Source organism: Phalaenopsis equestris, unplaced genomic scaffold (assembly GCF_001263595.1).
Source record: "Phalaenopsis equestris unplaced genomic scaffold, ASM126359v1 Scaffold000535, whole genome shotgun sequence".
NCBI classification, from domain to species: Eukaryota; Viridiplantae; Streptophyta; class Magnoliopsida; order Asparagales; family Orchidaceae; genus Phalaenopsis; species Phalaenopsis equestris.
In genome coordinates this window covers 67,482-92,055 of record NW_018164975.1, presented here as the reverse complement: position 1 = coordinate 92,055, position 24,574 = coordinate 67,482, and the positions used below count along the sequence as shown (strand labels likewise).

Below are 24,574 nucleotides of genomic sequence, written 5' to 3'. Positions count from 1 at the left end.
GGTCCTCCAAGGATAATTTAAATGACTGATCACTCTCGATGATGGAATCCTCTAGCTTATCTACCCATCGAAAAAAGCCACCGCTTTCCAAGACTCTCCGAGGACATCTGTAAAACTATCTCTCGTAGTTATATGTCTAACGTAAAGTTAGCAAGGAACATTGAAATCCACAGTAGCGATGAAATCCTCGGGAGGTACCAGAAATCCTCGAGCACATCTTTCTTTAATACTTTAAAAGACATCTCTTTAGATATGACACAAGTAAAAATTGATAAAATAAGTAATTATTTATAGTTTTATGAAGCTGCGAGGTCTAAAAAAACTCATTATATCAATTACAGAAATCGTCACTATAAGAAGGCAACAGACATTATAAAAAAGGCTCTTTGTTGCATTTAACCTACGTAATACCCAGCTCGTGTATGTCATATATGCATATCACCAAAAAAAAAACCATCCAGAATAATTTCAAAAACCGTAGCACCGAAAAAAAAAGGAACTTGGTTGTCTTCATTAAGATTTCACATGTGATACCAACCAACGACAACAAACAAGTCATTCAGAAAAACCAATAAGAACAAACGTCTCATCACAAACCTCTCAAAACCACCAAAAGAAAAACAAAAAAATGCAAAAGAAAAAAAACACTTACAAACAACATAAAAACCCACTTCATGAACTGCATAAAATACAAATACAATAAACAATGAAGGTCTTCAACAACCATTACAATTAATAACATAATTAATACTTAAATTAGCTTCCTACTTTCGCATCTGTAATTCCTTCCCCAAACTCTGTTACCTCGCTTGCACATTCCCGTCTTTAGTACAGGTGTTCGGAACAACATTTTCAGTCTGTGACAAAGACTGTCCTAGAATATACTTAAATATCTCAACAGGGACATGTTCATGATCCTCATCTGCTCTACGAAAGTCGATGTCATTGCGGGAAGGATGTAGTCGAATGTAAATGTGGACAGACATCATGACAATCACAATCTACACCTGTTTGAGAAATAAGTAAGATGGCATATCAAGAAGTATTACTAGTTTCTTCTTCCAAACGCCAAAGATCATCTCAATGACACCATGTAAGAAGGAATGACTTATATTGAGCATTTCTTTTTTATCTCGTGTAATATTGTTGGCTAGCTCAAAGTCAGGTATGTTGTATCTCATATCAGGATAGGACTTAGTAAATATCTGATGTGAATTAGATGATTAGCATTGATAGAAAAATAAATTAAGAGAGTAGCTCAGTCTCAAGTGTACTTGTGGGTCGATGTGAAAAGTTGTACTTGTTAATTCGTGTTGGGACTTTGAAAATTCGACTATCACATACATTGCCCTCCCAACCGATCATGACAAAGTTGAAGCACGCGTTGAAGTCGCATACTGTCATGACATTCTGCGTCGGGGACGCACAACGGCCTATGAATGCAATCATCTCATTTTTTGGAACAAGCGCATCAATGTGTGTTTCATTAATTGCTCTTATACAATTCAAGCTAGATAACGAAGACCTATGTGATTACGACATTTATTTGAAAATTGAATATAATACATAGAATAAATTATCTTAAAGTATGACATGTACCGTGCATCGTGTGAGATCTCTGTGAGAGTATGTTCAGACGTAGAATCTGTGAGTTTTATGACTTGTAAGAAAAAGCTTACAGGTGCATTCGTCCCTATAGAGAAGTATCTGCAAATTATTTTAGAGAAGTGTTTAAATCGTTCAATTGCACCTCGCATTTATTCATTCTGCGATAAAATGTAGAGGGTTATCTCAACACGTCTCACAAAATCGTCCTGGATTGGCCATTAAGTCCATAATTTCGATGAAGTTCCTCCAACAGATAGGTGAATACGTCTGTGTTATTAGCAATTGAGATTGGCAGGTCCTAATAAGATCATCCATGCGGAGGAAAATATAGCAGACAGTGTTAATCTTCCAGAAATGTTGAATGAGAATTTGACTCATAAGGCTACTCCTCACCAACAAGATCAGTCCAACCAGATCAACAACTTCCGCCTACTGTTGTTGAGGCAGCTCTTCCTCAGATCACAAATACTACGAATTTTGTTGTAGCAGATGCTAGCCGAAGTGTCTTGGAACCACCTACTGCGAGAGAAAAGGGTACTCAAGTTCTGGATAAGTGTCAGGATCAAGGTGTGCTGCAGGCTGAGTTAGATCAGCATTTTATGGACCAACATACCCCCCAAGGTGAGCTCTCCATCGAAGATCCACCTATTGTTCAGACGGGACTATCTCTGGCAGATCATTAGCAGGATTACACATCTAGAAAGAAGAAAAAAAGAATGTTAGATCTCAGTAATTCTCAGGACAACTGTCTCATAGTTTCGGTGAAAGCCCACATCTCAGTATATTGTTAGACTCCCTCCCTAGATCCAGAGGAAGCGGTATGTCCACCGACTACACCTACTATGATTAGGAGTTGTTTTCTTTTTGTTATATTTTTAAGGAATACGCAGTAAGTTGTAATCCCTGTCAGTTGGCTTTTTGTACCCATTGACTAAAACATTTGTATCATCTCTTTTATATCAATGAATTTTGTCTATTGCCCCTGAGGAACCCCCCATTGTTGCTACTGTTACTGCGAGCGATGTGATGCTGACACTTTCAAACCCCATAAAAAACAATACTGATGGACTATTACCTACAAATGATAGTGTTCAAACCGATAATCAGGAGAGCCTCATAGCTCCACTTCTTCAGGAAGTATCCGGTGTAGAGGCAACTCATACTTCACATATACTAGAACCTATTGTGGGTAATACAGTTGGTAAACCTACTGTTTCAGTTCTACCACCCCATCAGACTGATTCTTCGAAAGAGGAATGGCAGATCTATTCCAGGAGAAAAAAGAAGAATGGAGGCCGACACCAGCTCGGGAACATATTGTGGATGATACATTGGTTACTACTTGCAATGGCAATCATCTTACCAGCTTATTAGCTTGCTCCTACCCTAGAATTAGAGGCAGAGGCAAAACCAAATTGGGTCGCTCTCTAGCCACCTGATACTATGTCTTTCGACATTATTAGAGTTTTTATTAAAGTATTTAATGTTTTTTCTATTCTTGGAATCATTTGTGGTTTTTTAGGGGGCAAGGTGATATGTTTGGGCTCTCCCACACATTGCATCTGTATCTTTCTTTCTACTTCATATATTAGCCTTTTTGGGCTTTCAAAAAATATATATATATACAGATGCCCAAAAAGGCTAATATATTAAGTAGAAAGAAAGATACAGATGCAACGTGTGGGAGGGCCAAGCATGTCACCCTGCCCACTAAAAAATCACAAATGATTCCAAAACTAGAAAAAAAAATAGAAAAATACATTACATACTAAAATAAAAAACCTAACAGTGTTGAAATACATAGTATCAGGTGGCTCAAGAGCGACTTAATTTAGTGGGCATGGTATCATATTTGGGCCCTCCCACACAAAAAACCACAAATGGTTCCAAAACTAGAAAAAAAAAGAAAAATACATTGAATACTAAAATAAAAAGTCTAACAATGCTGAAATACATAGTATCAGGTGGCTCAAGAGCGACCTAATTTGGGTTTGCCTCTGCCTCTAGTTCTATGCAAGGAGCACGCTAATAAGCTGGTAAGATGATTGTCATTGCCAGAAGTAACCAATGTATCATCCAATATGTTTCCGAGCTGGAGTCGGCCTCCATTCTTCTTCTTTCTCCTGGAATAGACCTGTCATTCCTCTTCCGAAAAGTCAGTCTGATGGGCTGATAGAGCTGAAGCAGAAGAAATATTAACTGTAATACCCACAATAGGTTCTAGTATATGCGAAGTAAGAGTTATCTCTACACCGGATACTTCCTGAAGAAATGGAGCTGCGAGGCTCTCCTGATTATCAGTCTGAACATTATCATTTGTAGGTAATAGTCCATCAGTATTGTTTTCAATAGGATTTGAAGGTGCCAACATCACATCACTCGCAGTAACAGTAACAACAATATCATGGGGGTCCTCAGGGACAACTGACACCTCCTGTCTGGTAGTATCATCCCCAGGTGGAACAAAAATGTCCAGAGCAGTGGGACTAGACCCATCCTTATTCACTTGAACTTTAGTTTTCAAATTATGATGAAGCTTGTGGCATTTATCAAGGATATGACCAAACATCTTACAGTGGGTACAATATGGTGGTTTATGTTCCATGACGATTTGTTGACAATATCTATTGTGGGTTGTGCCCAGCCAGACTTCAATAACATTCCAATATCTATTGTGGGTTGTGCCCAGCCAGACTTCAGTAACATTCGGTAAAGTAATATCTCTTTCCACAAGTATTCTAGCCACCGAGACTCTGGTTGGATTGAAAGTAGGCGGATCTAGCTTCAAAGGATCCCCTAGGATGGCCCCAATTGAGTAGAGAACCTGATAGTGAAAAAAATGTAGCTTGAGACTAGATAAAATAAACCATATCAGTACGGTGGGAGTTTCATGATTTGGGTCAAAAGCAGGAAACCATTTGAGTAACTTCATAGAATTTCTTGCGATATTAAGATATTTCTTTGAGAAAATTCTGGTGTAGTCTTCAGTCATTATTAGTTGGATCAACAAATGTCTCACATTCATAAGTCTCACTTTCCACTTGTCTACTGGCTTAAGATCATCTACACTCTTTTCGATAACATTCATAGGTGGGTGTCACTACTGAAATTTTTCACTAAGCAATTTTTTTCTGTCAGGGTAGAAATTTCTCAGTCGGAGAAAAAAATTGTTGTTTTACCGTCTTTCCTATTTCCCTTATTAACAAAAGACCAATCATCAGAACCATCACAACATTCCTTATAGCTTGAGAGGAAGGAAGCCCACCGCGGACTCCACCTGAGGGTTTCCCACCACGTGAGCAAAAGAGGCCTTCGTCAGTTCAGCCAAAGAAGAAGGAAGTGCCATCAGAGCAAGGGGATGTGCCAATTGTCACCTGCAGCGAGAAGCTTGCGTCGGGCTGGAGAGAAAGACTGGCGTAGAAGCAAAACAGACGAACTGTTGTCGGGCCGGAGAGAAGCACTGGCGCAAACATAAACAGAAGAAGCGTCGAAAATGAAGGAAAGAACCGTTGGGCGCAGAGTCGGAACTGGACGCCGACGCAGAAATACGAGCCGCGAAACTTGCAACTCGACAAGGTCGACGCAAAAGTTGGCGCGAGGGAGAGACAACAAAGCCGCAAAATCCCTACGTCTTTGTCGACGCTCGCGGAAAATGAACGCAGAATTCGTCGTCGAGTAAGAGAACTTACGAAAAGCCAAAAATCATACCAGATAATCGTCATCGGGCGAAACCATAGCAGAGCAGCCAACCACCGACACCATTCACCTTAATATATATATAAGACCAGTCTTTAAACCGATATGGACGCTCGTCCAATTTGGTGGCCCTGTCCTTCCAAATTCCGTTTGTTTCACCTAATATTGCACTTTAAAGAAGGGTATTTTCATGTTTTTTGTGCAAGTATATTAATGTTAGGCATTTGGAGCAAAAGTAGCAAATATAACGACATTTAGAGCCAAAATAGCAAATTTTGTAGAAGCGTCAGATTTGGCGCCTGAAGCGCCAGATTTGGCGCCTGAAGCGTCATTTTACACAGAGGCAGCGCCTGAAGCGCCAGAATCGGCGGCTAAAGCATCAGAACCCAAAACAACACTAACTTAAGCAACTTGCAGGTTGAAGCGCCAAAATCAGCGCTAGAGACGATTTTTTATGAATTAAGGCGGTTCGGGATGAATTTTCCGCGAATTTTGAATGGTCCATTTGTTTCAAACGCGAGTAAGATTTCTACAACATTGTTATAGTCACATTCGATTCCATGGGTGAATTTCACGGGAGAGTATGTCATCTATGGGATTATGTGCAAATGAGTAGAAAAATATACTTTGTTGGATGCCAAATTGGAGATTTTAAGGTAACAGATTAAAATCATCAATTTGGTCCAGTTGATTGGAAACTAATCCGAGATTGTTAGCCCTCAGGCGATGGAGTAGTAGGAGCTCTAGAATAGCAGCTGGTATCTTCTCAACCTAACCACAGAATTATGGATCAAACTCTAGATTAGTCAATGTTATTTATGCACTTGAAAGAGGATAAAGGAGTCAATGTTATTTATGCACTTGAAAGAGGGTAAAGGATAAGATTGCTCATATTTGACATAATATAATTTTATATATATTTTTAAATGATTTTAATTTCTTCACAATTCATATTCTCATTGAAAAGGGGAATGATGTTTTCTTAAATTTGAACTCTTCGTCTCAAAAACTTTGTTTATTTTTTATAAGTTACTTCTGAAGTTTAGCAATTAATTTAATTAACTTAGTTCTTTTAATTGCATTTTATTTAGCATACACTCAGTCACTTTAGATTTTAATTTCGTAATTCAGTTTTGTAGTTTGAATTGTGCTTTACATTATAATTATAAGAATTTATTCATAAACATTTTCAACTTCCCTATGGAATCAATATGTAATTTCTTCACAATTCATATTCTCATTGAAAAGGGGAATGATGTTTTCTTAAATTTGAACTCTTCGTCTCAAAAACTTTGTTTATTTTTTATAAGTTACTTCTGAAGTTTAGCAATTAATTTAATTAACTTAGTTCTTTTAATTGCATTTTATTTAGCATACACTCAGTCACTTTAGATTTTAATTTCGTAATTCAGTTTTGTAGTTTGAATTGTGCTTTACATTATAATTATAAGAATTTATTCATAAGCATTTTCAACTTCCCTATGGAATCAATATCTAGGACTTCATTAAAGCTCTTTATTACTTGAGTGATGCATATACTTGCGTTATTATTACGAGCTTGGCAGTTTAAAGATTTTAAATGATAAAATTATTTTTACTAAAGTTATTGTTATTTGGATTTGAATTGAATATTTATTATTTGCACTGACGTGTTTTGCAATATTGAAAAATATTTATAAAAACAACACATAAAAACCGCGCATCATATACTAGAGTGATAAGATGATAAATGCTAATTATTTAGTCTTTTATTGTAAATATTTAATCTATAAATGTAACTTGAAAATTAAGGGTGTGTTTGGGGCCGTTTATCAGCTGCGGCGGCGTTTTCAAAATGTTGCCTCACCGTTTGGATGCAGTGTTCGAACAGATTATCCAGGAACGGTGTTTTTATTTTCATTAAATGCAAACCGCCGAATGAGCCCCGCAGTTCCCGTTTTGGGAAAAATTTTGACGGGGTTGCTCTTGTCCCATCGAGAGAGAAGATTCCCTCGTCGCAGGCCGAGGCATCCCTCCTCGTTGCAGGCCGAAGCTTCCCTCATCATCGTAGGTCGAAGTCTCACTCGTCGTAGGTTAGCACTGGCATGTGTGTGTTGCAATATTGAAAAATATTTATAAAAACAACACATAAAAACCGCGCATCATATCTAGAGTAATAATATGATAAATGCTAATTAGTTAGTCTTTTATTGTAGATATTTAATCTATAAATGTAACTTAGAAAATTAAGGGTGTGTTTGGGGCAGCTTATCAGCTGCGGCGGCATTTTCAAAATGCCGCCTCACCATTTGGATATAGTGTTTCAACAGATTATCCAGGAACGATGTTTTTATTTTCATTAAATGTGAATCGTCGATCGAGCCCCGCAGTCCGCATTTTGGGAAAAATTTTGACGTGGTTGCCCTCATCCCATCGAGAGAGAAGAGTACCTCCTCGTTGCAGGATGAAGCCATCCCTCCTCGTCGCAGGCCGAAGCTTCCCTCGTCGTAGGTCAAAGTCATAACTCTGCTCGTCGCATTGAAGGCTCGAACCGTTCAATCCCCATCCCACTGAATTCTAAAGCAGCATGCCTTCACCTCCGGCACCCGGGCTCGGGCAACTCCAACCATGTAGGGGAAAAAAGCCCACCACATTTCGCTCTCACATGTGCGTTGTTACCCCCTTCATTGATGAAGGATAGCTGGTCTTGAAACTACAGTTCATCGACATGCTTTTCCGGTGGAGAAATAGAGAGGAAACGAGCAGAGTTTTGCTGGGAGAAGACTTCGGCTGCGATGACACCACCAGAAGGCGTGGCAGGTGAGGAAGGAGTCTAATGTCTCTGCAGGCCTTGAGAATGACGGCATGAAGTAAAACTTCAGAGCCAAATGCAAGGCTGATCATTTCTCACCGTGCTCTTGAATGAGGAGCAGACTCATGATCTTGGCTGCATTCTCTGGGTGTTGGATATTTACGTACATAGAAATTGAGTGGCAAGTATGTAATAATGTAAATCTTCTTTTTCTAGGTGCATGAATAAATGTTTACAAATTTGACTTTTTAGGTCTTTAACTTATTTTTATGTACTCTTCTAAAGTCGTTTTTTGTTTCTCTCAAATATCAAACATATTGCTATGGAGGTTATGTTGCAAGCAATATTACTGCACAGGGACAGAATGGTCATTTATCAAAAAACAGTTGCAAATCAGTTGTTTTCGAAACGCACAAACCAAACAGCCCAAACAGCCAGCCAGCATATCCACCAAACAGCCAGCCAGCATATCCGGATCAGCAGCTTATCAGGAAAAGTTGCTCATCTAGATAAGTTGGATAAACTGCAGCTACCCCAAACAGACTCTAAAAGAGATTTATGATTATCATGAATAAAGTGGGTAACTACATTTTTATCTTAAAATAATTTATTTCTTATTTTTTTGATTCAAATACAAATGAGATATAGTTTGACCTTTATCTACAAAAAGAAAACTTTTACTTATTACTTAGTATTCACCTACAAATGAAAAAATTATATTCTCGCATGACTATTTATATAGTGTGAACATTTAGTAAGAAAATACATATAATATATCTTTATATATTTATAGAACTACATATAAATTTTTGAATGTTTGCACCACCCCTATTTCATATTGATTCCTAATCAATATGTCGGTGCATGTAAAAAGAAATAGAAATAAAATTAAAAATGACTATCTACAAACATGTCGCTTGGAGGAAAGGTTGAACCGGCAGATTGATTCAGCCTAGAAGTGCTCCAGTCCAACAGGAGGCTGGACCGGCCTGTCTCCCGCTTCCATGGGGCGGAAGTACCGCCAAAAAACTGCCCCCCTATCTTTTTGTTTGACGCTCCCTTCCTATCTTTTATGGTTGTCGCCCAAGGGGAAGCCTCCCCTTTCTATTTTATATCCTAGCTACTATATATGTGTTGTTTTGTTTGCTTAATGATTTCAAATTTTTTGTACCGCAAGCCATGGGCGGTTGTTTCCTCTCTAGGGTTGTATCTAAATGCGAGGAGGTGCTTCGGTTATAACTCGTCTGAGGTGATCTTCTCGAAGGTTTCGAGGGGTGCTGTTGTAACTCGATCCCTTGGGAATAGTTATCTTTCACTTCGCGCCTCACCTACTCGTTGCTCCTCTTACCTGCATTAACCCCTCTTCTTTCCTGCCTTTAGCACCCAGATCCTCTCCCCTTCGACCGTAAGCCGCCTCCACCACTTCCCCTTGCTGTCGTCTACCCCCCTGCTCCCTAAAACCTGTTGTCCACTCAATATTTTCTCTGTTTTTATCCCTAGGTTCCAGTTTTGCTGCTACCGTCACCCACAGAGCACCACATATCTTGTTGTACCATCATTCCAGTCTCAATCTGCGCCCGCCGCCTCCAACCAATCCCCCAATTCACTACCCAACCGTCGTCCACCACCTTCACCGCCATTCTAAGGTGTCTTCTATGTTTGTATTGTCATTATTTTCCTAGTGTCAACAGTCTGTGTTTGTAATCCTTTTCGAATTTCAATAATAAAAATCACATTTCTATTGTGGTTTAGGTTAACTCACTTCCACAGGGCGAAAATATGGCCAAAGACCTTACCCCCTTGCCTTTTTAGTTTGTTGCTACCTCCAAGCCTTTTATGGTTATCGCCCAAAGGGAAAGCCTCCCCTTCCTATTTTATCTCCTGAATGTTATATATTTGTTATTTTGCTTGCTTAAAGTTAGTATTTTGGTCTTGTTGATTTCAAATTTTCTGTCCTGACGGCCATCGACAGCTATTTCCTTCTGAAGGCAAGGCGATGCTCTGGTTGGAGCTCGTCTGAAGTGATGATCTTCTCCAAGGTTTCGATGGGTGCTTCGGCTTTTACTTGATCCCGCGGGATAATTATCTTTCCATTCACATCTCATCTATTCATTGTTCCTCTTATCTGTGCCATCCCCTCTTGCTTCTTGTCGTCAACACCCAGAACTTCTCCCTTTGACCGCCAGCCTCCTATACCACATCTCCTTGTTGATGCTAGCCTCCTCCATCACTGTCCTCTTGCTGCCAACACCCAAAGCCTCTCACCCCCGGCCGCCAGCCTCCTACACAACTTCCCCTTGCTGACATCAGCCTCCTCCACCACTTTCCCTTGCTGACATCAGCCTCCCTGCTCCCCAAAAGCTACTGTCCACTCATTGTTTTCCCCTCTCGTCATCCCTAAGTTATAATTCTTTCGCTATCATCACCCACAAGACGTCACGCAGCCTACTATACCATCAATCCAGCCTCTTATTGCGTCTGTCGCCTCCTCCAACCAAACCCTCGTTCCACTGCCCAGTCATCATCCATCACCCTCACTACCACTCTAGGGTATCTTCCATGTTCGTATTGTCGTTATTTTCCTATTGTAAAGAGTCTGTGTTTGAAATTTTTTTTTGAACTTCAACAAAAAAATTTGTATTTCTATTGTTATTTGGGTTGACTCCGATATCATCTACATTTTTAAGTTGATTTTGGAAATAATTAAAAAAAAATAATATTTTATAATATACATTTAGACGGTGACCAATGTGATGGATATTTCCAATGAAACAAATAAAAGTAAAAATAGAACCGAGTAATTTTTATTTCATTTTATTATTTTATCCTAGACTTTTTACGAGACATGAATATATTATAATTTACTCAGTTTTAATTTTTTTAAAAACATGAATTAATATAATTTATAGATATTCTTATCCATTAATTTTTTTATCTCATGAATATATCTGTGATAGGGTTGGTGTAGCTCCTGTGACGGACAAAATTCGAAGAAGGATAGGGTTGGTGTAGCCCCTGTGACGGACAAAATTCGAAAAAATCGTCTTAAATGGTTTGGTCACATTAAAAGTCAACATTAAAAGTCAACCATCTGAAGATCCGATTATGAGAAGAGATGTTGTAGATTCGACTTGTGTTAAGAAAGACAGAGGTAGACCAAGGAAGACTTGGGCTTATTGTATAAAAATGATCTTAATTTACTATAAATAAATGAAAATATGACATTAAATAGGACGCAATGGAGAAAAAGGATTCATGTAGCCGACCCCACATAGTGCGATTAAGGCATTGTTGTTGTTGTTGTCGTATATTATAGTTGTTGAATATCTTTAGGTAAATTTTATATTGCGCTAATGCATATCAAAAATTTTATATACAGACGTCTCGTTGCCCCAAAAATATGTAAAATGATAAAGTTCTTTGTATAAATTGCTAAATATTTAAATTTGAATGAAATTTTGTTTAAATAAATTTTTAAAAATAGTACACTTTTATGAAATGAAATATTGCTAAATGTTAAAGCAAAATTTTGTCAAGAAAAAGATTTAATTAGGAATTTTTTCAATGGCAGTCAGTTCTCACTTTAGTATTCCAAGCTTCTAGGATAAGTCATGATAAGAGCCAAATTTTACAAATATCATAAATGTTATCTAAATCTCTTAACAATCATTAATCATTTACTTAACAGCTCATTCAATAAAATCATTTTTCTTCTTACCTTACACTTGGTCTTTGATTCCACTCGTCTCGACCCAGCCCCGAAACCTGATATATCAAACTGGATGAATAAACGGACAAACGACAGCAACGACAACAAAGTCTTAATCCCACTACGTGGGGTCGGCTACATGAATCCTTTTTCTCAATTGTGTCCTATTTAGTGTCATTTTTTCATTTAGTTCTAATAAATTAAGATCATATTTTATACAATGAGCCCAAGTCTTCCTAGATCTACCTCTGTCTTTCTTAACATAAGTCGAATCTAAAACATCTACTCTCTTAATCGGATCATGGACGGGTGACGTTTCATGTGACCAAACTATCTAAGATTACTCTCTCTACTTTTATCTGACACTGGAGCTACACCAACCCTATCACGAATATATGCATTTCATATTTTCTCTCTAAGTGTAAAGCCACTCATCAACCTAATCATTCTCATCTCGGCAACACTTAACTTAGTATTATACTTCTCTTTTAAAGGCCAACATTAAGTGTCATAGATCATTGCAGGTCTCACCACCATCTTATAAAATTTTCCTTTGATTCTAAGCAGTACTTCTCTATCACACAAAAGGCCTGAAGCATTCCTCCACTTCAACCAACCAACGTGAATTCTACTATTAACATCCCCTTCAATATCAGCATCGCTTTGAACAACATACCGGAGATATCTAAATCATTCACAACTTTTAATAATTGGATCATCCAAAATTACACTTCTATCACTATAATTACTACTACTAAAATTACATTCCATGTATTTAGTTTTAGTTCTACTCAAATGAAGCCCTTTAGACTCTAATGTAGAAATCCATAATTCAAGTTTTTCCTAAGCTTTTTCTCTCATCTTATCAACGAGAAGGATATCATCAGCAAAAAGCATACAAGATACATCCTCCTGTAAATGTCCAGTAAGACCATCCATAACTAAAGCAAAAAAAATAAAGTCGATCCCTGAAGTAATCCAACAGAAATAGGAAAATATTTCGCCAATCCTCCTTCAGTTCGAACAGAAGTAACAGCTGTAGCATACATATCTTTAATGACTTGAATATAAGCCATATCAACACCTTCCTTCTCAAGAACTCTCCAAAAGATATCTCTTGGAGCCTTATCGTAAGCTTTTTCTAAATCAATAAAAATCAAACGTAGATCCTCCTTACTCTCTTTGTACTTCTTCATCAAACCTCTCAATGAATATATAGCTTCCATAGTAGACTTGCCCAGCCAAAATCCAAACTGATTATGAGAAATTTTTGTATATTGTCTTAACATATGTTCAATTACTCCATCCCGTAATTTTAATATATGACACATTAACTAAATTCTTCTATAATTTGCACACCCTTGTGCATCTACATTATTCATAAAACTGGAAACCAAAATACTCTTCCTTCACTCCTCAGGCATCTTTTTCATTTTTAAAATAATATTAAAGAGTTTAGTAAGCCGAGAAACTCTCAAATCTCCTAAATATTTCCCCACTTCAATTGAGATATTATCGAGTTCTACAGATTTTCCAACCTTTGTTTTCTTTAAATCCTCCTCAACTTCTTTCTAACTAATGTGACTCAAAAAATTGAATGTTTTACTATTATTAACGATATTAATATCACTAAGGTCGATCATATTTTCAGAAATTTCATTAAAAAGTTTATCAAAATAACTCACCTATTTTGAATATTTTTTTAAGAAAAGCACTTTTTTTATTTTTATTTTTAATAAACTTGAGTTAAATCTTTACTATTCTTTTCTCTTGATTTGACTAGTTTATATATATATTTTCACCCTCCATATTATCTAATCTAATAAAAAAAATAATAAAAGAGAATTTTTAACATCACTGATTGTTCTTTTAGACTCTCTGTGGGTCATTTGATATTTTTTCAGTTCTCTAAGCTTTTACATTTAAACCAATTTTTATAACATAACTTCGTATAATTTATCTTTTCTTATCGTATATTTTATCTTTTCTTACACATTATTATTCCACCACTAACTATTTTTATTTATAGAAACATTTTATATTTATTCTCAAAGTAAAACTTTTGCTACTTATTTAATAGTGTTTGTTATTTTATCCCACATAACAGTTGCTTCTTCATGAACATCCCAAATTTCAAAATCTTGAAATTTACTCGAAAAAATAATTTTATTTGTCTTTTAGGTTCCCCCGTCTAATTTTACGATGATGAAACTTAGTATTCTTTATTTTACAACTCTTCAACCTAAAATCAATAGAACTAATAATCGATGTTGGTTACATAAATCCTCACTTGGAATGACCTTACAATCTTACAATCTCAACAATCTCTTCTTCTCATAAGAAAATAATCAATATGTGTTTTATTAGCTATATTCTTATAAGTAATAATATGTTCATCTCTTTTTTTTAAGAAAGTATTGAGTAACGACAAAATAAATAATAAAATCATATGCTAACATATGCTAAAGCAAAATCTAATATAGATTTACCTTTCTTCATTAATCACTCTAAAACCGTAGCCACCATGAATATTTCTAAAATCTTCCACCACTCCACCCATTTAAATCTCCAATAATTTTTTTTTTCTTCAAGAGGTGCCATTTGTATTAACTCATCTAAGTCAGTCTAGAATTTATCTTTAGAACCTATAACTAAACCTACTTGAGGAGCATAAGCACTTATAATATTAGAAATCTTAGTATCCACAATAATCTTAAGGGCTATAATTGTATCTCCAACTCTATTAATTTTTACAGCATTATCATTCAAACTCTTATCTATAATTACAGCTACACTATTTCTATTGCGACTCTTACCTGAATACCAAAGTTCAAAATCTTAAGTTATCAATCTCTTATATCTATAATTACACCTACACTATTTCTATTGCGACTCTTACCTGAATACGAAAGTTCAAAATCTTAAATTATCAATCTCTTGAGCCTTTTCTCCAACCCATTTAGTTTCTTGAATACATAAGGTATTAATCTTTTTATGAATCACAATATCAACTAATTTTATTAATTTACCATTGATAGTACATATATTCCAATATTCTATCCTAATATTAGTTTCATTAGTTTCATATATCAGCTTCTTTACCCGCATCCGTCAGTAATGTGGGAACCCTTTCTTATTTAACACTGCATTCGGGTGCCAGTGTAGCAACCATTGCACACTAATCATTGTATTCAGATCATACAAAGTGTCGCATACAGAGGGCACCTTAGCACTTACACAATAATCAAAAGAATCCATGTCATGATTTTTTTGACAAGTTTTACGATGCCTGTTGACTTCCTAACGCAACAATTCACCTTTCACATTCAGGCTTGGGACAATAGTTTGCATCATATTTGCTCCATATTCTCTTTGTCGACTATATAATGCAAAAATTTGCTCTACTGTAGCAATTTTTTTTTTGGCACAAAACACTTTGGTGTTGGTTATAGAAATGAAGTCCCTTTTAGGATTTAGGGTTTAGGGAGTTTAGGGTTAGGTTTTAGGGTTTAGAGTCTACTGAGGGATTGAGATAGATGTCGATCCTCTGGTGGATTCAAGAACCGTGTCAGACGGAAGCTCGGTGATGGAGGAATCAGCCATGGCTCCGATAGAGCCAAAGGAGAAGTTTGGTTGTCGAGACATGGCTACAAACAAATAAGTAATATGGGAACAGATTTTCAATCGACACTAGGAAGATTCCATCAAGCAGAATGAAGATCCAACTGTAAAGAAGAATAATGGCGGTTCATGGGAGGAGGATAGACGACTAGAGGTAAGAACTAAGCTCGCGAAGGCTTGCAGGGAAGAAAATCAGCTGCAAGAAAGGCGTCCGATTGTTGGCTTAGGGAAGGTCCGACGGGGAGTCCAGCAGTAGAAAGGTAGTTCGGCGGCTAGAGAAGGGAAGGACAGGTGGCTAAAGGCCAGCAAGCGAATATTCCGGCAGTTGGAGAAGAATCCGAGCGGCTAGAGTCTGATTTTGTGACTCTGATACCATGTAGGTTTTGGGAATTGAGTTGGATGATTTCATTGATATGAAAAGATGGTATAAATACATGTTATATGGATTATAAAAAGAGAAAGACATAACACTGACATCACTAGGAATTGATTCCTTACCAAATAATCACCCGGAGAAGAAAAGACACTAGGAAATACATAAAATAGGAAAAAACTGAAAAAGTAAATAAATCAATACTAATAACTTCTAATAAAGAGAAATAAATCAATACTAATAACTTCTAACAATTCCCATATTACTAGTTGAGTAAGTAATATTATATAGAATCTACGTTATTTAACATTGCTATGAATATTTGTATTTTGGCAAAATTTAATTGCTGAAATTTATCGTGTATCAAACCAACAATTTCATATATAATGATGAGCACCGTCAATAAATCGGAAAGGGCACTGACAAAAAGTATGAGTTACCTGCTTTTACAAAATCAGTTATAGCATACTGTGGTTCCCCCTTTGTACCTTCCTCTGTCACAGGGGTATACATGAAAACCAAGCTTGAATCAATATCAGCAACAGTCAAGAGATAATCTTCATTTTCTGCTCCAGCAATTACAACTGGACTGCTGTTCCACCTTCGTCGCAACCAGCTGGACAGCAAGACATGATAACAATTCCTTTATCTAACAACACTATTGAAAGTTTTGAAGCATCTCTGCAGCAAAATGAACACAATTTTGGGCGAAAAGATCACCTTGCTACACACTTCCCTGGTGTTCCTCCACACCAAGCAATCTCAGCAGAGCCCCTAACCACATTTCCCTCAATAAGTTCACCTTGCACGTTCAAATTTAAAACTTTTGGGTACCCAGTTCCTAATCATAAATTTGCAGTCAGCAAAAGTAATTAAAAACGTTAATATTTGCAAGATAAACAAAAAATCTTAGAGTTAAAAAATACTAGACATTACTATCATTTCTAAAATCCAAAAAAATCTGGCATGTGGATTTTATAAAAAATGAGAATTACGATATGAAACTCGCTAAAGCTGACATTTAGTAAGATTTACGGAAAGCTAAAATTAAGCTATATGAAACCTCTTCTATTAAATAAACAAGAAGTCAACTATTTGACAAAGAAGATAAAAGCAAACTAAAAATAAAATCTTAATTGAAACATTAAGATTTTGGAAATTTTTAGAAAATTAGAGATAAAAATAAAAGAACATGAAAGTCATGAAAGATTAGTGTTTTCTGCGTTTAAGAAACCAGATTGTAAAAGATTTGAAATTTTGGAATTTAGGAGAAACTTTTTGAGGGAAAAAACTCTCTAACTTTTCATTAAGTAAATAACTAATATACATACATTTCAGACTAACACTCTTATAATTAGAAGGAAATTTAACTCATCATGATAAAAAAAAGAAATAAAACATAATAATGGATGATTAAGGAAGGACAATTTCTCCCCTTAAATGTAAAATAGTAGACGCACGCCTTTCTAATATGGGTTCATGTCAACACTCTCTCTCAATTTGGGTTGTATATGTCATATATCCAAAACTTGTTGTTGAGATCACAAAAATGATGCTAAGGAAGCCTTCGTAAAAATATTAACAATCTGATATTAAGTTGGGACATAATTTAGCTGAACAATCCCTCCATTGACCTCACAAATGAAGTGTCAATCAATCTCTATATTTTTGGTTCGATCACGATGTATCAGATTCTTTGAAATACTAATGGTTGTTTGACTAACACTGAATATCTTAATATGCTTTGGTTCTTAATGTAAAGTTCCACCAAGAATTTTATTAGCTACAACCCTTCACAAATCCTAGGGCCTGGGCACGATACTCTAGACTATGCAAAACTTCTTGCTACCACAGTTTACTTTTTACTTCTCCAAATAACCAGGTTACCCAATACAAATAAACAATAACCTGTGGTAGATCTACTATCAGTTAGTTTTCCTACCAAACTAGCATCAATGTAGATCTCAATGTCATGCTTCTAAATTTATTTTTTAATATCAATCTACATTTCGAAGTTATCTTTAGGTACCTCACGATTCGAAAGAATACTTTTAAATGATCTTCAATTGGACCGTTCCCATGCTAGCTCAGTACTCCCGCAGAAAAAAGTAATGTTAGGTTTTGTATTAAGTTTCCCCACAATTCTTTGATACTTCCCTTGTTCAACTTCAATGTTATCCTCTCCATTTAAAGTTCATCGATAGGGATCGATAAAAGTATATGTTGGTTTGCATCCCAACATTCATGTATCATTTAATAAGTTAATAATATATATTCTTTGAGATAAAATAATGCCTTCTTTGGATCTAGTTGCTTCCATTCCAAGAAGTATCTTAAAGCACCAAACTCTTTGATCACAAATTCATAAGTCATTATTCTTTTGATTGTTTCTAATTCCCTTACGTCATTGTCTGCAAGAATAATGATAACTTCATATAAAACAAAGATGACTATCATACCTTTGTTTTTTTTTTGTTTCACAAATAAAATATGACAGTCTGACACTGATAGTTCTCATTAAATAGAATAGTATTGATTTCAAACCATGCACTAGGAGATTGTTTCAACTCATACGATGACTTCTATAGCTTACATACAGTTAGTTATTTATGTTCTTTAATCCTGGGGGTATCTCTATATACACTTAGTCCTCAAAATACCCATTAAGAAAGGCATTTTTAATCAATAACATTAGGAAAAGGCTAGTCCTGGTTAACAACTAATGAAAATAATTGTCTTATTGTGTTGTGTTTGGCCACAGGTGCAGATATCTCCTAATAGTCAATCCTGGAGGGCTGAGTACACCCTTCTGCCATAAGTCTAGCCTTGAACTTTTTGAGGCTCCCGTCTACTTTGTATTTAACAAAAAATACTCATTTCTTCAGGTGGCAGAGTTGTTATGATTTAAATATCATTCTATTCAAGAGAAAGAATCTCTTCTTCCTCGGTCATCTTCCAAGCAAGAATAGACAAGGATTCTTGGATTAAATTTGGGACTTGCACATTATTCAAGTTCTGAACAGAAGATTTGTAAAAGGATGATAATTTTCCACAAGTCACAAATTCTTCTATCGGGTGTTTTGTGCAGTTTTGAACTCCTTACTCTTGGTATTCAAGGTGTTGAACCAACCTTTGTATGAGTACTTAAAGTGTGCGAAGTTGGTTCCAATGATTTGCATTCCTGATTTTGCATTTTATCCCATACATTCTCACTAGGTTTTTTTCTCTCTGGGGTGCACATGGAGTTTTTTGTTATTGATGGGAGCTGTGGGAGAATTTAGTAGAATAGTATGTTTATTTTCAAGTTGATTTGTGGGAATGAGAACAAGAGTCGGTTTATCACGGATATCAGAGAGATCAACTTCAGATTCTGTAATGGTGTCACAAATCTAGTATTCTCTCTAACTCTCCTCTTGAATAGCAGATTTAGGGTAATATGGTTGGTTTTCAATGAAGGTGATATCAGTAATATGGTTTGTTTTCAAGGAATGTGATATCCATGAAGTTAAAATTTGTGAGTTTTTGGAGAACGACATTTATATCGATTTTTGTTTGAAGGGTAGCCCACAAAGATGCATTCGATTAGTAGGGGATCAAGTTTAATATGAGATGATTGATAAAGATAAACAAAAACAATGCAAGAAAAAAAATTTTGTGCTAGGTTAGAGTTGAAGGACTTTATAGGAGCGACAGATATTGTGAGAGCGTTGAAAGGTATGTTAAAATTTACCGCTCTTCTGGGAACCCTATTTATAAGAAATGGATGTGAGACTTGCATTTGGGGGCATTGTTAATGAATAGAACTGAATGAGCCACTCTAAGGAGATGTTTGTTCTTCCTCTCAGCAACACCATTTTATTGAGCCATGTCAACACAAGAGCTTATATGAATGATGTCATTTTTAGATAGTTAAGGACTCGGAGTTGACATAGTAGTCTTCTAAATTATTGATTTTGAATATTTAAACTTTGCTTTGAAACTGGGTGAAAATCTTGTTGTGGGATACTTCAATTATACTGGCAGTTTCAGGCTTTTCCTTCATGAGAAAAGTCCAAGTAGCTTTGGTGTGATCATCAATCAATGTTACAAACTATCATTCGTATTTTTTTAAAATTTTTTAGGACTTCCAGATATCATTATTTGAACCATGGAGAAGGGACGTGTTGATATGTATCATTATTTGAACCATGGAGAAGGGACGTGTTGATATGTATTTCAAACTTGAATACACTCATTAAGTATGTTTAAGAAGTTGACAAGTTTCACATTGATAAGAATTAGATTTCTTCTCTTGATAAACAAATGAGAATATAGTTTTTCAATATAATAAAAGTTAGGATGCCCAAGACAAAATGTCAAAACATAATTTGACTTGCACACGAAACAAACTCAATTACAAGGCTTGACTCTGAAGATTATGAATGATGTGAATGCTCTTTTGAAGTGGGAGGCCTGAAGAGAACATAAAATCTATGATACATGTCAGCACTATCAATCAATTTCTCTGAATATAAAGGCTAAAATTTATTGAAAGTATGGCAGAATTTAGTAACACAGTTTGTGCCACGATTAAGTTTATTAATATATGATAAAATACATTTAAGTTTAGAAAAATAAAATACGGATTAAAGAATAATGTCCTTTATCAGTTTCACACTTCCTCTTGCATCAACAAATGAGGAGTCATTTGTGATTCTAACTGCAGCATGGTCCTTGCAATAATGGAAGGATTTAAAAGCAATGATATTACATTTCTAGTGATCAGATGCTCCAGATTCTATTATCCAAGATTGATTATTCCTATTGTGAGCAACAAAAGCAAATAGAAGACTATCGCGAGAAGGCCGGTCGAAGGCTCGGAATAATGTCCCAGAAGCCTTTCGAGAGCTTCAAGTTCCTTAATAAATGGACTATGTACATGAGGCATGTCTTCCTTTGATGTTGTATTTGTCGGAATTTCCTCATCACCTTTAATTTTGTTGGGCTTCTAATCTGCAATCTTTCCATAAATTTTACAACAATAATTCAGATGACCGAGCTTCTTACAATGTTCACACCATGATCTATTCCTCTTTGATTTGTTATTCTAAGATGCTTTGTGAGTGTATAAAGTCAAATTATCAACATTTGATGTTGTGGAATTACCAGCCATCATGAGTTTCTTCTTGCTCCATTTCCTTTGTACTTCAGCAAATGCTTCACAAATTAAGGGAAGAGGTTTGGTTCTCATAATTCTTCCTCTAACGACATCCAGTTCCTTGTTGAGTCCTAGAAAAAATTTGATGGTTCCCTTCTATTCAACAAAAGTTTTATTAACATCAGAGTCTTATGAGCACCTCCATGTGTATGTTTCATCCAATATATGGAGAGAGTTTTGAAGTATTGAGTAACATTCAACCCACTATATCGCAGGTCATGTACATAGTTTCAAAGTCAAACAATTCAAAGGTGTTCTTAACACTTGAATATGTTTCCCTTGTAGCATCTCGAATTTCTTATAGTTTTAAACAGGAGGAATTTTTCTCCAATTTTTGTGGTCATGGAATTTACAAGCCATGGACCATGTGATCTTCAATTTTCCATGACCAGTGTATGTTTAAGATTAGCAATTTCTGATGCAGTATTTCCTTTTGTGAGATGATCATCTTTTCTTTATCACAGTTGTACATGAAATGAGATATATAAAGGTCAAAGTCTTGTAAGCACCTCCATGTGCATGTTTCATAATGTCTAGTTGGAGCCAATAATTGGAGAGAGTGTTAAAGTACTAAGTAACATTCAACCCACCCTATCGTAGGTCATGTAACCTAGTTTCAATGTCAAACAACTCAGAGGTGGTCGAAACACTTAAATTAGTTTCCCTTGCAGCATCTTAATTTCTTGTGGTTTTGTACAAGAGGAAGTTTTCTCCAATTTTGGTGGTCATCAAATTCACAAGCCATGACATGACCAAGTGATCTTCAATTTTCCATGACCGAAGTATGTTTAGGCTCAGTAATTTCTTGTGCAGAATTTTCTTTGGTGAGATTATCATCTTTTTTGTTGCCACAACTGTACATCAACGCTGATTAAGACTATTGGAGGAAACTATTGTCATGTAGTTTGTGATTGTTGGTGCAGAATTTTCTTTGGTGAGATTATCATCTTTTTCGTTGCCACAACTGTACATCAACGCTGATTCAGACTATTGGAGGAAACTATTGTCATGTAATTTGTGATTGTTAATGCAAAAATAAACTTCAGATGCTGCAGAATCAAAGATCCTAGGTTAGGGTTTATATGTAAATTTTAAACAGGAAGAAATAGCATTCATGTCAGTGATCCCAACTCCTGTAACGCTTTTTATGAAAATATTTTCTAATTGTTCTCACGTCTTTACATGAGTTGTAGAAATCAAATTTTGTTAAATATTTTCACGATTAAAATGACAATCTACCTCAATATGCTTAAGTTCTTTCATGGAAAACAGGATTCAACTAATATAAATTGCATCTTGGTTATCACACCACAGTCTTGGTGGAACTATCATCTTAAAACCTATTTCGGTCAAAAATTAGGATACATACATCAATTCACTCGAAGCTTGTGTCGTTGCTCGATACTCAGATTCTGCACTAAATCATGACGCAATATTTTGTTTCATACTCTTCCATGAGACTAAATTATCACCAACAAAAATATAATATACAGTAATGAATCTTCGGTTAATTTGGAACTAGCCCAATTTACATCAGAGAAATATTAAATATTTATATTATCATGATTCTGATATAGAATACCTTTTCCAATAGCTCATTCGAGGTAACATGGTATATGTTCCAGAGTTGACCAATAATGAAATACGGAAGAAGACATGACGTGACTTATAATCCTAACTAAATATGCAATATCATGGTGAGTCATTATGAGGTAGTTTAATTTTCCCAATTTGTTATATCATTCAGGATCATTAAAAGGTCATCCATCCTTGGTAAGTTGTTGATTAGGAAACATCAAAATATTGCATTGTTTGACTTCTAATTTTTCTGTTTCTGCTAACAAATTTAAAACATACTTCAGTTGAGAAAAATGTATACCATTCTTGCTCATTGATACCTCAACCCCTAAGAAGTATTTCAAGAAACCCAGATAATGCTTGAATTGATTTTGAAGAAATGATTTTAATGATAAGATTCACTATATATCATTTTCAATAATAATGCCATCAACATTCACGACCAATAGAATGATCCCACAAGCATATTGCTAGTAGAATACAATGTGATCAGTTTTATTATTTTGCATCCTAAACTCTTATACTGCTTGACTAAACTTTCAAACCATGCCCGAAGGATTTAGTTCAATCCACATGGTAACTTCCGAAGACGATATACTTTCCCAGACTCCCCCTAAGCAACAAACCAAGGAGGTTGCTCCATGTATACTTCCTCTAAAAGATTATCATGTAGAAATGCATTATTCACATCAAACTACTGTAAGGGCCAATTCATTGCAATAAAGGACGGTAAGAGGAAAGCTGAAGCCAACTAAACTACCGAACAGAAAGTGTCCAAGTAATCAATCCCATAAATTTAAGCATAGTCCTTAGCAACCCAACTAAGCTCTGGGATGAGCTACGGATCCATCAAAATGAAACTAAACTACAAAGACCCATTTACAACCAACATTCTTCTTGACATAGGGTAATCAACTAGTTCCCAAGTTCAAATTTTAATTAAGGCTTTAATTTAAGCAAGCATTGTTGCCTACCACCTAGAATGGGATAGGGCTTACTGAACAGATTTCGAGATATCAACAGAGTTGGTGGAAGCAATAAACAAGCAAAAGGTAAAAGAAACTAATCATAGTTAATACAAGAGAAAATGGGATAGATGCAATGTTCACTGGACTAGCTGTAACAATAAGAATAATATGAATAATAATAATTATTATTATTATTATAATTGATTGGCATGAAGAATAAAAGTCTTCAGTTCTTACTTGAGAGTTGTATATCCTCCTTCGAACCAACGAAATAGAGAGAGTGAGAATGTGAGAGAAAAGAAGGAAGTGAGAGTGAGAAAGGGAAAGGAAGAATTATAGGTGCCCAAATAGAAGAAGAGAAAAGGAGAAAAGAGAAGACTTGAGTACTGCGTCGAGTACTAGTGTCGTCGTCGTGCTTGAAGGAAGCTGAGTTATGAGAAATATGTTCATCTGCACTTGCGAGAGGTCAAACCAAGCCGCTCGTAAAGGAGAAAGGAGAGGCACAGGTTTAAGTGGCATTGTGTCACTCTCCATCGAAGCTAGAGAAGAGTTGAAACATCGTTGCTTCACATACACCGCCGCAGTCAAGCCAAGCTTGAAGGAAGAGGGAGAGAAGCTTGAGGGTCCTTGCAGGAGAAGAAGAGCCTCAAATATGGAGGAAGGCCTCTCTGCAAGAAGAGGGGGCACATGCAAGTCAAGGGAGAAATGACCTATGGATTAAACAAGGTTAGGTTATGTTTTATATATATAAGGAGTTTTATTTTGTTTATTAGATGTTATTAAAATTGATTTTTAAATTTTATTAATGAATATTAGTAGTTATGTCTGAATAAACGATCAAATTAAAGGGAAAAAAGGAGGCATGTTAGTTTTTTGCCTTAGGATTTAGATTAAGGTAGGTCTACTTTAATTACTTATTAAGAAAATGCCTCAATTTTAACATCAAAATTTTCATTAAAATGTTAATCAGCAAGTATAAGCAGAAGAATAGAGACTAAATCCAGTCGAATTATAAAGCGGAATTCAAGGGAAA

At 35.8% G+C, this 24,574-nt stretch overlaps 1 protein-coding gene across 1 annotated transcript in view; it reads right to left on the bottom strand.

Annotated features, from left to right (window-relative positions):
* The window catches only part of LOC110028868 (187-kDa microtubule-associated protein AIR9), a gene marked incomplete at its 5' end in the record, with an annotated part of 130,671 nt that overhangs the window by 73,171 nt on the left and 32,926 nt on the right, over window positions 1-24,574 (bottom strand). The window contains 2 exon segments of the mRNA XM_020730893.1: window positions 16,239-16,414; window positions 16,519-16,639. Coding sequence (XP_020586552.1) covers window positions 16,239-16,414; window positions 16,519-16,639 — 297 coding nt within the window.